Consider the following 12,277-nt stretch of genomic DNA (forward strand, 5'->3'; position numbering starts at 1 on the left):
ACTGTCTCATATCTCTCACTATGCGGCCAGGTCCCATTCTGTATGATTTTTGACTGTCCCGTCATCCCTCTCACAGTTCGATAAGTCGGGGGGGGGGAGAGGGTTCCGTTCGGACCAGTTGTGACTCGATCATCTCTTTCTCTGTATGTTTGAATGCAAGGCGGTGGGGCAGCCAGGGCCGATTCGTAGTGACTGTCTCATCTCTCTCGCTGTTTGGCAGGTCATGGGGCAGGCAGGTCCCATTTGATCTGGTTGTGCCTGCCCTATTTTCAGCACAATGGTGCAGCCAAGTACGATGTGGTTGTTACTGTCTTAACTCTCTCACCGTGATGGCAGGATGATGGAGCAACGAGGTCCCCTTTGCGTGGTTGTGACATTCTCATGCTTCTCTATCAGCATGTTTGAAAGACGATGGGGTAGCCAGGATCCATTCAGACTGCTTGTGACTGTCTCATCCCTGTAACCATGTTGAAAGACGGTCGGGCAGCCAGGCCTGATGACGGTCAGGTCGTGGTTGTCTCATATCCGTCACCGCGTTGGTAAGACTGTAGTAGAGCTAGTAGACCCCAATCAGATTAATCACACATAGTTTGAGTGATACAATGGAGCACCAAGGGCCAATTTGGTCTGGGTGTGACTGTCTCATATATCTCAACGATGTTGGCAACACGGTCGAGTTACCCGGACCGATTCTCTTACTGTTCGTCAAGTCGATGGGGTAGTGCTCCATCATCGATCTCTCACTGTATGTGTGAATGCAAGACGTTGGGACAGATAGGGCCAATTGGGTATGGAAGTGACTGTCTCATCTCTCTCACTGTTCAGCAAGATGATGAGGCAGCCAGGTCCCATTCGGTCTGGTTGTGCCCGTCCCATCTCTCAACACAAAGGGGCAGCCAAGTCTGATCTAGTATAGTTGTCATCCGGATGGTGGAGCTGAAAGTTCCATTCCGAGTGGTTATGGCTGCTTCATCTCTGTCACTATGTTGCAAGACAGTCGGGCGGCCAGGCCCAATGATGGTCAGATTGTGACCGCGAGTCTTTGAGAGGTATGCTTCAAACATGCAACCACCACGATTGGTCAATGGGTCATCTGTTATGAAGGGCATAATGAGTTTGTCTGTCATGGACAAGGATGGTCAGAAGAGACCTTACAGAGCTCCAAACAAAGAGAAACTCAAAACAATCAAATAGTCAAATACTGTAGCACCATTTATTTCAATCACATTCTGATACAGACAGTACAACCTCAATGCCATTTTGTCCCAAAAGGCATCTCTGTCACCTTCTCATTGTGACTTTGTCCTCAAAGACTGATTTTGGGTGGAAATTTATACTCAGACAATTGAATTGCCCAGAGCGGCACAGTCACTGAAGGATAGTTTATCATGTCTTTCCATCAGTAAAAAACTACACTAATGCCACACAAAATTTGTGGTGACCCCTGATGAGGGGTACGGGGGCATGCTGTTTCAGGGTTTACAATGATCTGTTCATAACGCACTTGAGGTTTCTAACACAAATCCTCAGCTGTTCGCAAGTCCATTAACAATATCCTCACACTATAACAAACTTTGCCTTGGTCACACCAACAGCAAGACTTTGTTCCTCCAGTTTCTCAAGACACTTCTTTACCATATACGCAGACACGTTTTTGAACTCACTCAACTTCTGAAGATGACTGTGAACTTTGAGGTAATGAGTTCCTTCATGATTCCCTGAAAGACACCACAGAGAATAAGTAAAACCTGCATTCTAAAGGCAGATGTTCTCTGATCATACGGATTACGATATTTGATTATGAGGTTTGATCCGTCTTCTTATTGACAATTCTTGGTGTTTGCCGTAACAGATCATGACAAATTATGAGCTAAAAGTATTAACATTTGCCAAACAGCATTCGTTACTCACTGATTTTGCTTAAAATAGCCATGACTGCCTTTGCCAGAGTTTTACTGCACTGTACAACCTGAAATGATGGAAAGTAAGAAACTCTGTACAGAATGATATCATGATTGCAGATTATGTGAACAATAAATTCTTGTGACAGTCATTTCCTTTTTGTTACAGAGCAAGTCTGGCGAGGAAGCTGGTTTTGACCATTGTTATAACACTTCTCAGTCTGCTCGAGTAGGAAAGAGCAAGCTAGCTGACCATAAAAACCATTGCAGACAGACCGACCTTTGATTAGAAAGTTGACAAATACATACAACAAAGTTTTCGCCTTCACTGGATAAGTAGCATACTGCCTCCTCTATCAGCAACTGGATGGCACATTGGAAGTGATGTTTCACTGGAGGAATGGCTTGTGTTATGTTACCATTTAGCTAGGAAGAAAAGCATGGAAAACTATAACATTCCATCAAGAACTAAGAATACAATAAGACGATACTGTGGTCATGATTTTTACTATCAGAACCTTGTAAACAACTTTAGACACACATGATCAGTTAGAATAAGGTGGTATCAATGCTAGAGGGAACAAAGTTGTCCTTGAGTGGAGAGACCTGGAGAGACTTGCCAAAGACAGAAGGTGTGGAGAGGAACTATGACTGACCTATGACCCTGCTGGGGAGGAAGAGGAGGTAAGTACCTAAACTGATGCCAGGTACAGGTAAGGGTGGTTTCCTCTTACCAATGAACCCAGAACATACCTTCTCATTGCAATCCTGACATGGATGCTCTGCAATGACTAATAGCTCAGCCACACCCATCAGACCGGAGATAGTAAATGATTCCATCTTCATGATCATCAGGCGCATTGTGAGGGAGGCCTTCAAGTCTGTCACAATCCTTGCCTTACAAAAAACAAGTGAAACATAGGTTAGTTACAGTGCTCAGTACCTTCGTTTAATAATTTGACCATACATTCTTCAAAACACAAACACAATGGGACATTTTCCACAGTTGCTTCTTTCACAGTAATCAAAATGACTTGCAGCCGAAGGTCTTTGTCCTGAACTAAATAGGGAGAAATTGTACATGTAAGCAGAAGCAGAAGCAGTTAATATTACATAGGAAATATATTAATAGATTACCTCAGGTTCCAGACCTGACTGCCTGGCCCATGCTCCTCCCCTGTCATCTCGATGAAGGACAAATGGAACATCATACACCGTCTTGTATCTGTAAACAGCAGATTTGATCCTACGTGCCTCCATATTCAGATCTTGCTCCACTCCTGAACTCAATGTTAAAGTTACGAACCAATGGTTGTGTCAATGGAGAATTACAAAACTAGTTGCCAATAAGGGACTTGGGTCATGGTAAGAAATGGCTGCAACCGTAGGGAGCGTAAACCCTAATGGTACAAAGTTAAGTGCTTGGATCTCTGCACAGTACAATATTGATTACAAATTCATTAATGAGAAAAGGATACTGTAATAGGGAGCTGAGACCTCTCTCCTTTCCCTAAATTCTCCAATGTCACCTCTCACATGCAACATGTCCCCAAGTTGGATCTTTTTCGATTCCTGTGCACGGATGGTTAGGTTCTTTAGAGAGGCAAATAAATGTTTATATTCTGTGTCATTTCCGTTTCTACATGATTGATGACCGTGTTGCTTCCAGCAGGTACATGAAATGACACCAGTACCATCATCAACTAAAAACAAAACGAGTTTTAATACCTAACTGTCCACAAAAAATTGTGCAAAGTTTGTAGGGTTTGTAAGGTTTCAGTTGAGTTAAAGTTTAGCTTGAAGGTCAAGTGGTAATAGAGTGCAAGCTCAACAGTCTTCATTCTGTTCGTCAAATGTAATGAGGCAGGCCACTTTATACACAATTTAACAATAACGTTTAATTTACTCAGAACTGTTTCCATTTCATCTAATGTGACATTGAACTTCTTTGAAATCTTACCATCAACACGATAATACTTCTCTCTCTCGTCTAGCCTCACCACCATTCCGAATATATCAACACGGTGTACTGGATGGTTTTTGTAAGCATAGGCACCTGCATTATAATATACCACAATTAGACAAACTTATCAAACAAAGGTTGTTGGACACAATTGTCAATTGACCATTTGAGGTTGCAGGAAAGAGACCTTTTTCTTATTCCAAGTTCAGTTAAGAATATGGCTTAATGTTTACATGGTTGATTGAAATAATTATGGGCGAGTTGTGTGTTATTTTTCAACTTACCGTCACCAGTGGGATACTTCTGCAGCTGTAGAATGTCACAGACAAAGAGGGTTACGTAGCAGTCAAAAAGTGGATCAAGTCCCCAATATTTTCTTTCAATAAAATCCTCATCTAGATCTTGCTTCATCTTTTAGCTTGTTTTTTCTGCTAGAGAAATCAAAACTTGGAAACTGAAACTACGAAAGAAGGTGGAGTGTGAACAGCTGGGGGGGGGGGGGGGGGGGGTTGGGCGAGGGGGTTTATCAATGACCCAGCAGCGGATAGCAGCGGACATTTGTTGGCGGCTGTGGTACAGCCTAGAAGCAGTGTCATCATTGGCGAAATGGACCAAAGTTTGTGATGGGCTGAGTTTCGTCCAAAATTAGATCTGTTTACACACTACGGCAATGGCGTATTGCAGGCACACGTCAACGGGTCATTGATTGTCGGACGTAAGTTCTCCAAGAAAACCAAAGGAATCGAAGGATTCATTGAACTCATCAACACATCATTAGTTTTCAGTGAAGTGAAACTGTATTCCTAGGGAAATCACTTTGGTATATAGAGAGTAAGATTACAATTAACTCACGTTAAAGTTTGAGTTCCGGGGAGGTAGCGTTGTCAGTACGTTGGTTTAGGGGCGCAATAACCTAGCTTATAGCGAGCAATTAGTACACTAAGATTTCAGTGATTAACATAATAGTTGCAAGTATTTGGCATTTTAGACTCATATTTCGTGCTATACTGACTACGTTGTAAACATAATGCTCAAAATTGATTCATGAAAAAGTTGTTAGGGCAATATCAAGCAAGCAGTAATGGAAAAATGTGTAATTCCATTAACTGAATATTGTTTTTAGACACTATAACATTTTAGGCCTACTTTTCCGTAAACCGCGAGAACAATGTATGTGAAAAAAAACAACACATATAAGTGAGGCGCCGAGTATACAGTAATTGTAAGGTAAAGAAAAGCTCGGTCTCTAAAGTCTGGAGGTCCGGAGTCCGTAACTGTGACGGTCACGAGAGTGGCTTGTTCTTACGGATAGATCGAGAGGTCGGTTTGGGGTTCCGCCGACGGTGCTCGCATGCATTGATCGTATCCCCGAAACCTTTACAACGAGAACAAAGCTGGTGGCATCCATGACGGTATAGGAATTGACGGTGAGGTAACAAAAAATCTCGTGGCATCCAATGACGGTATAGGAATTGACGGTGAAGGATCTCGTGGCATATCGGATGCGCATCCGATGACGGTAATTGACGGTAATCTCGTGGCATATCGGATGCGCATCCGAAGACGGTAAGGGAATTGACGGTGAAGGATCTCGTGGCATATCGGATGCGCATCCGATGACGGTAATTGACGGTAATCTCGTGGCATATCGGATGCGCATCCGAAGACGGTAAGGGAATTGACGGTGAAGGATCTCGTGGCATATCGGATCCGAAGACGGTAAGGGAATTGACGGTGAAGGATCTCGTGGCATATCGGATGCGCATCCGAAGACGGTCAGGGAATTGACGGTAAAGGATCTCGTGGCATATCGGATGCGCATCCATCCGAAAACGGTAAGGGAATTGACGGTAAAGGATCTCGTGGCATATCGGATGCGCATCCGATGACGGTTTTATATATGGTATTACTAACTGCCCTCCCCTAGGTCATGAGAATCACGTGACCCTCTGACATAGCCATGTGCTTTTCTAAATTTAGCATATGCCGCCATGACACCTCCTTGAAACACTCTTGATCTAGCCTCGCACCCCTTGCACCCCTAGTACGTTTGAGGAAAAATACTCTTCAAACTATCGTTTTTCTGGTTGAATAAGCAGAAATCGAGGCAAAATGTTGTGGTTTGATGAAGCTGGGGAGGTGGTGGAAATGTTTAGAAGCAGCTTTCCACTCTCCTTCCTATTTTTCGTACCAATTTTCATCATTATGTCGCCGGTTAGCCCGGTGAGTGCAGCACAGGAGTTCACAGTGTACAGAATGCAACACTTCGATCTACAGGGCACGCAGTATGGTGAGGATATACGCTATATACAGTCAACAGTGTGTTGCGTGACATCATGCAGCACTACATAGGCCAGTTCATCATCATCATCACCATCATCTATTCTAAGCATCATAAGCCCCCTCAAGGGCTTTGTCTCTGCTATCGGTCTGGGCATGAGTTTTGCAAACTAATACACGGTCATAATGATACAGTCATTTTTCTCACCTCTCTATACTCATGCACTTGATTGGGAACAACGTTTACATGACGTAGTGTTGGCCGTCGTCACGTCACCATACATTTTACATTACTATAACGTGACGAGACGCGACGTCTTCGTAAACGTTGGTCCCAATCAAGTGCATGGATCTATAGTAGGCGGCAGCCTAGAGAGGAGATGTTCAGAAATCTTGAATCCCACCACCTTCGCCTGGCGTGAGGATATCTATAGACTACCGTAGTATTCTGGGTCTTTTTTGTCTGTCATCATCATGAATTTTTACTGAGGAATGTTTTACTTTTCAGGTTGCCGTAATGCCATTGTGAACTTAGATGTGCGACCTCTAGATGCTGCCATGCTGACTCGCCGCTGTGTGCTAACGAAATTGAAAGAATTGACAATAGAAAAGTTCAGAGAAATGTTAACTCAAGGTGCAGGAGCACTTGTGGTAATGTTGCCTCAGAGGGAAAGTCTCACAGAAGAGGAGAAAGAGGTAAGATCATATCAAGTATAGGTCATTCGATATTTGATACTATAGATTTATGAATATGTAGGCCTATAGGTAATTGCAATTATGATATTTCCACAGTGAAGCACCTTGCCCAAATTGTTGAGTTGAACTATTCTGAAAAGTCATGTTGTGTTTCAAGGAGAGGCTGACTGACTAACTTGTTCATCTTCGTTGCAGCATCTGATGGACTTGGAGACCGGCATGATGCAAGAAGAGATCAACATGCCTGTCTATTTCACTGATGAGACGGATGACCTCATGCAGATCTATGGTGATATCAAAACAAGTGTCAACAGTGACCAGGCTGGATCTGCCACTGAAGGTGAGTCGGGAAGTGTTCACTAACCCTTAGCCAGCAGGAGTGTAATTCTCTGGAGATATTAGACAGCTACTGAATGTACTAGCCTTGATGTAAGTTTCATTGCACTTTGAACAATTTTAAGTAAGATATATGTTACCGAGGTTCTGTAATGAAACGGAGAGAAAAACGTATTTGTTTGGATGTAAATTGGGTTTTAAAATCTTAATTTATTCGAAACTTGCGGACAGCCTACCGCGCATGCGCAAGCAACAGAGCAAACCACGACGTCACCGCGCCATGCTATCCGACATTAACATAAAATTTGTGTCCCCCCAATACTTTGCCACTACCTCACATATACATGTAGATACAAGTTGGAGTTTTGTTTCATCTGTGATTTGCACATCTTTACCCAGTCTGAACCAGTGAGCATGATAGCTATGCGACTCTGCAAAGTGATTGTTGATTGTTGTTAAGTAGGCCCGCCACCATCCTCTAATTTATGTCTAGCAAAGGCCCAGCTCTGGGCAAAAAAGATGCACTGATGACAATGATCATGATGGCAAAATTGTTACCTTATATTTCAGCATTGTTTAGCTCCGCGACTGCCAATGGTTTCCAAATGGTGGTGAACGGACCCCAGGCCAAAGTCAAACATGACTTCAAGGTTGCCAACATCCAAGGGAAGCTGTCAGGTTTTGGCATTGAGGAGCAGCTGCCTACTATTGCTATTGTTGCACATTATGACTCCTATGGTGTTGCACCGGTGAGTTGTGAGCTCTTTGGTGATGGACGTGTTTGTATAAATCAGTGTGGGAACAGAGGTGTCTCCGCTGGAAAAACAGTAGGTTTTTCAATTAAAACTTGTTTGTACAGCTCATTGCCCTTGTCTACTCTAACATATTTGAATCATCCACCACTTCTTAGGTAGTGATGTGATTGAAATGTAGTTTTGTCACGGTTTAAAAGATTAAAAAGTGGATGATTTCTCTTCCTTGCAGGCATTGGCAGATGGTGCAGATTCCAATGGTAGCGGTGTGGTCGTCCTCCTAGAGTTGGCAAGACTCTTCTCTAAGCTTTACACCAATGCCAGAACTCATGCAAAGTATCCTTTTAAAATCAATCTCAGATGGAATGGGGTCAATGAAGAGCTTAACGTGGCATTGTGGATTGAACACGTATTCGTTTTAAGAGGTTGTGTTGGGGCAAAGGGGTGCATTTGTTTTTGCGCTGGTGAAAACTACTTGAAGTTGAAACGTCATAAAAAAGCTGATCCTCTCCCCTGCAATAATGACTTGATTAGGCAAGTTTTCTAATGACACCATTGTTTTACTGAGAAATTCTTTAACCATTCATCAGATTTAATTTCCTCTTTCTGCTGGCTGGAGCTGGGAAGTTCAATTATCAAGGCACAAAGAGATGGATAGAAGACAACTTGGACAGCATGGGTAAGAGTGGTTGGTTGAAGTGCCATATTTTTTACATTCTTTGATTAGATTACACTTTCATTTAATTGAATATGAGATCTAAATGGTTTCTTTTATTGTCTGCTTTTATTTCAGAATCCAGTTTGCTGGCCGATGTCTCCTTTGTGTTATGCCTGGATACTTTGGGAAATACAGACAAATTAAACCTCCATGTATCAAAACCACCAAAAGAGGGCTCTTCTGGTGCTACATTCTTAAAGGTGAGCAAGTTGAATACCTTCTTTTTGTGTTGTACATGTCATTGAGAAGTCCATCATTGACCTTACCGAAAAGAAATGCCTGCCTCCAGGTCTTATTCCAAAACTTATGATAATGTGCTTAAATGTTTTGAGTTTGAGGTCTCGAAGTCTTGAGTCTGTGAGGAGTCTTGTTTAGTAGCTGTGGTTGTAACTCTGTTTCAGAACCTTGAAGAGGTTATCGCCGCATTTCATCCAGAAGTCACATTTAATATGATCCATAAGAAAATCAACCTTGCCCAGGACACGCTGGCGTGGGAACACGAGAGATTCAGCTTCAGACGACTGCCTGCTTACACACTCTCTCGGTTAGAAAGTCACAAAAACATGTCAAGGTTCTCCATAACAGACACAAGGTGAGTCAGAAAGAGTCATGATTAGAAATTGTGCTCTCGATGCATCACTTCTTTATTCATAGCGTTTCTGTTTTAATCAATCTCATTGATGTATGGTTTGTAAACTTTTTGACTAACAGTGAAATCTTACATCGTCTCCACACACCGCTGACTTGCATGTTTCCTTGCTGTTTTCAGAAGTCACCTTGATGCTACAATACTCTCTAGAAACATCAGGATATTAGCCGAGGCTCTTGCTCGTCATGTTTATGGTCTGTCCAATCAAGGTCTCATAGAAATCTTCAATGATGGCTTGGTAAGTTGTCCTGACTGAAGAGCTCTCCTGTCAAGGTTTGGGAGAACTATAGCAAACTTATGCTCCATTTAGATATTCCATCATGTAGATTTTGGATTTCTCAGGAATTGGATTGCAACGCATGGCCTTCACTATTGAATATACTTTTTCTGCATTGTTCGTTGCTGCTTTCCATATTCATTTCCTCCCAGATTTGATAAGAACTGGTCCAATTTGGATGGCGTTCACTTGCAGAGCAGATTGATGATTGATTTCATATATTCGGTTGAGTCCCCAATACATGTAAAAGATTTTCCAGCCAAGATTTAATCTTTTTGTCAATCATTTCATTTATTTGTTCCTTCAGAGTGTAGAAGATGAAGTGATCAAGTCATGGTTAGAGCAGTTAACATCACAATCACGTGCAGCACAGCTTCTCAACGTCGAGCATAACCAAGTGGTCACATTACAGCAAGCCATGGAAAGATACCTAAAGGATGTAAAAAAACATGTTTTCTCAGCGGACAAAAGGTACTGATATTTAGGAATACACTTCACAGTAGTAGTGTTGAGATATTGTTTGGGTAGTCTTGCCAGTGGTCAATGCTGCACCTACTTTAACATGCAGATAGACATATCATGTGGGAGCCACCAGTAGTACTTAACTAAAAACTTTGCTGTATCCTTTCCAAAGTTTTCCTTCAGTAACTACAGTAAGACAGTCACTGAGAGAAAGTTTGAGACTTGATGTATCAGGACTTATACTGTTCTGTATCTACTCTGCTTCTGTCTCTATTTCCTTTGGTACTTACTCTTGCAGGGATCCAGAGTTTGTGTTCTACGATGGAGATACTTACAAGATGTCGGCATACGGTGTCAAGCCAGCAGTATTTGATTTATTCCTTGGACTCATCATTGCCGCCTACCTCTCAGCCATTTACTTGCTCGTGCAAGTAAGTTGTCATAAGGTACACAAAACAACCAGATCACTTGAGGCGTAAAATCACTGCAAGGGGCTTTATTTTCACTATCTTTTCATCTTGAAAGTAATTGGGGATAAAGTCCATTGTGACAAGTGATTTTGCTATACACATGCACAGGCACTTGAGTACTAACAGGATGTTGTATCACAGTCAGGATGTAGTGTTGCTACACTATATGACTCAAGGCATGAATGAAACGGCTTGAAACTCATTGTTGGGAACTGGTTTCACTAGTTTGGGAATATAAGTTTGTGCAAGATTTTGATTGAAAATGCTTTATTCACCTTCATGTACATCATCGGTAGTTTAAATACTAACTATTCGTAAACATTTATTTGATGTTGTCTCATATAAGATTTGTAATGTCCTGTTGTATGTCTCAAGCCTGTGTATGAACATGTGTCTGGTTGTTTTCAATAGTATATCCCTCCAAATGAGGCAGTACTTTATTGGAAGAGATCATGACATTGTCCATCAGAATATATTCAAAGCTCTTGGATGGGACATGATGTCTTGGGTGACGCACGGTTCTCTGTGGCAAAGGAGACCTTTTCATTGTCAATTCACACCCAATATCTTGAATCCATATCCTTTGTTGTCTTTCAGAACTTTGTGATGGTTCAATCGATGTTGCGCTCTCTGGTCAACAACAGAGGCAAGGTGAAGTCACAGTAATCGAGGTCACAGTGAACCACCACCAGAGGAAATAAGCTGATAATGAATTCTTCAGTTCAGCGAATGGGGAATAAACTTTCTAAAAATCTATTTGGCAGCAATATGAAAGACTGTTGACTCTTTGGATGCTGGTTGGAATGAATAGGTATTGAAGGATATGAATATATCTGTGATGTGAACCAAGACTGAATACAGACTGACAACTTTTTATAGGAGGGCTTAACTTAACAGCGCATACTGGTTTATCCATGGTTCATTGATAACAGTATGACAAGCTGAGCTGAAGCCCCATCGAGCTCTTGGGTTAGTTCCAGTGCAGCACTGTGGTTTGTTTAAATCCTGACTTTCAGTATTTCATTGTTTTAAAGCACACTGACTGTTATTCATTGTTGCACATCTTTTGCCTTGATAGAGGTTCTCTCAAGGTCAACGTGGTTAACAGAATTATTTTATGTTGTAAACATTTGACACCTGACTCCTGGAAAACCATTCTACATGTACTTCGACATTTCTTTCTTCTTCTTTTCTTAATGTATACCACTTGCAATTTTTTCGAGTTACTTTTTTTGTACGTTTTGCTCAGAAAAATTGTACCACAATTTTGACATCGATAGTCAGAAGACCGGATCAGTGAAACTGAATGTAATGAAATGATGTTCAAATTGAAGGAAATGGTGTGACATATCCAAAGATGCGAATTAACTGCCTGATTCTGACCTCTGATTTATGATCAGATGCCATGCGAGATCAAAAGCTATTTTGTATTTAATTAGATATTGAATTAATTAAAGTCAAAAGATAATAAAAATTGAATACTTTGTTTGTTGTGCTATTGTCCCTTGCTTGATTGGTGATGATTGGTCTCAACTCTTTCTTGAGCATGGTCACTGAATGCTTATTAGTCTAATAACGACCTGGTGGATTTGGCTGGATACTCGTGCTACAAGGAATTCTTCCCCCATGTTCAGCAAGAATAACTAACTATAGCTGCTACACAGTGTTTCTCAATTATTATCACACCAAGTTGAAGCCATGGGTTGATCTGTTGTCTTTCCAATGTGAAACCTAAAGAAAGTGACGAAGCAAACATGATGTGATCTTTATCAG

General features: G+C 41.7%; 2 protein-coding genes across 5 annotated transcripts; one reads left to right on the forward strand and one right to left on the reverse strand.

Moving 5' to 3' along the window:
• Positions 1-1,191: 1,191 nt before the first annotated feature.
• Positions 1,192-4,778, reverse strand: LOC135483875 (CST complex subunit STN1-like). Of its 3 annotated transcripts, none has more exons than XM_064764930.1 (9): positions 4,717-4,778; positions 4,149-4,295; positions 3,862-3,957; positions 3,380-3,604; positions 3,039-3,181; positions 2,655-2,798; positions 2,211-2,327; positions 1,912-1,969; positions 1,192-1,718 (listed from the first exon to the last, which is right to left on the reverse strand). In XM_064764930.1, exons 2-9 carry the CDS (start codon positions 4,273-4,275, stop codon positions 1,558-1,560), a joined length of 1,071 nt encoding a protein of 356 aa, XP_064621000.1. In that variant the 5' UTR covers positions 4,276-4,295; positions 4,717-4,778; the 3' UTR covers positions 1,192-1,557. The 3 variants fall into 3 exon arrangements, with proteins under 3 accessions (XP_064621000.1, XP_064620999.1, XP_064620998.1); XM_064764929.1 differs by having other exon boundaries at positions 4,149-4,292; positions 4,717-4,770; XM_064764928.1 differs by having other exon boundaries at positions 4,149-4,324; positions 4,717-4,766.
• A 1,113-nt stretch (positions 4,779-5,891) lies between these two features.
• Positions 5,892-11,983, forward strand: LOC135483876 (BOS complex subunit ncln-like). 2 transcript variants are annotated; one of them, XM_064764931.1, is made up of 12 exons: positions 5,892-6,154; positions 6,653-6,840; positions 7,036-7,180; positions 7,747-7,925; positions 8,161-8,264; positions 8,519-8,607; positions 8,722-8,846; positions 9,048-9,238; positions 9,416-9,533; positions 9,880-10,043; positions 10,333-10,480; positions 11,102-11,983. In XM_064764931.1, exons 1-12 carry the CDS (start codon positions 5,977-5,979, stop codon positions 11,168-11,170), a joined length of 1,698 nt encoding a protein of 565 aa, XP_064621001.1. In that variant the 5' UTR covers positions 5,892-5,976; the 3' UTR covers positions 11,171-11,983. The 2 variants fall into 2 exon arrangements, with proteins under 2 accessions (XP_064621001.1, XP_064621002.1); XM_064764932.1 differs by having other exon boundaries at positions 10,333-10,465.
• Positions 11,984-12,277: the final 294 nt, after the last annotated feature.

Source organism: Lineus longissimus, chromosome 2 (assembly GCF_910592395.1).
Source record: "Lineus longissimus chromosome 2, tnLinLong1.2, whole genome shotgun sequence".
Classification (NCBI taxonomy): domain Eukaryota; kingdom Metazoa; phylum Nemertea; class Pilidiophora; order Heteronemertea; family Lineidae; genus Lineus; species Lineus longissimus.

Coding starts and splice junctions, on each gene's coding strand:
- LOC135483875 (XM_064764930.1), bottom strand. CDS start 4,275: ATGAAGCAAGATCTAGATGAGGATTTTATTGAAAGAAAATATTGGGGA. Junction 3,958..4,148: donor GAAGTATCCCACTGGTGACG/GTAAGTTGAAAA, acceptor ATTATAATGCAG/GTGCCTATGCTTACAAAAAC. Junction 3,605..3,861: donor GAAGTATTATCGTGTTGATG/GTAAGATTTCAA, acceptor TTTTGTTTTTAG/TTGATGATGGTACTGGTGTC.
- LOC135483876 (XM_064764931.1), top strand. CDS start 5,977: ATGTTGTGGTTTGATGAAGCTGGGGAGGTGGTGGAAATGTTTAGAAGC. Junction 6,155..6,652: donor TCTACAGGGCACGCAGTATG/GTGAGGATATAC, acceptor TTTACTTTTCAG/GTTGCCGTAATGCCATTGTG. Junction 8,847..9,047: donor CTGGTGCTACATTCTTAAAG/GTGAGCAAGTTG, acceptor ACTCTGTTTCAG/AACCTTGAAGAGGTTATCGC.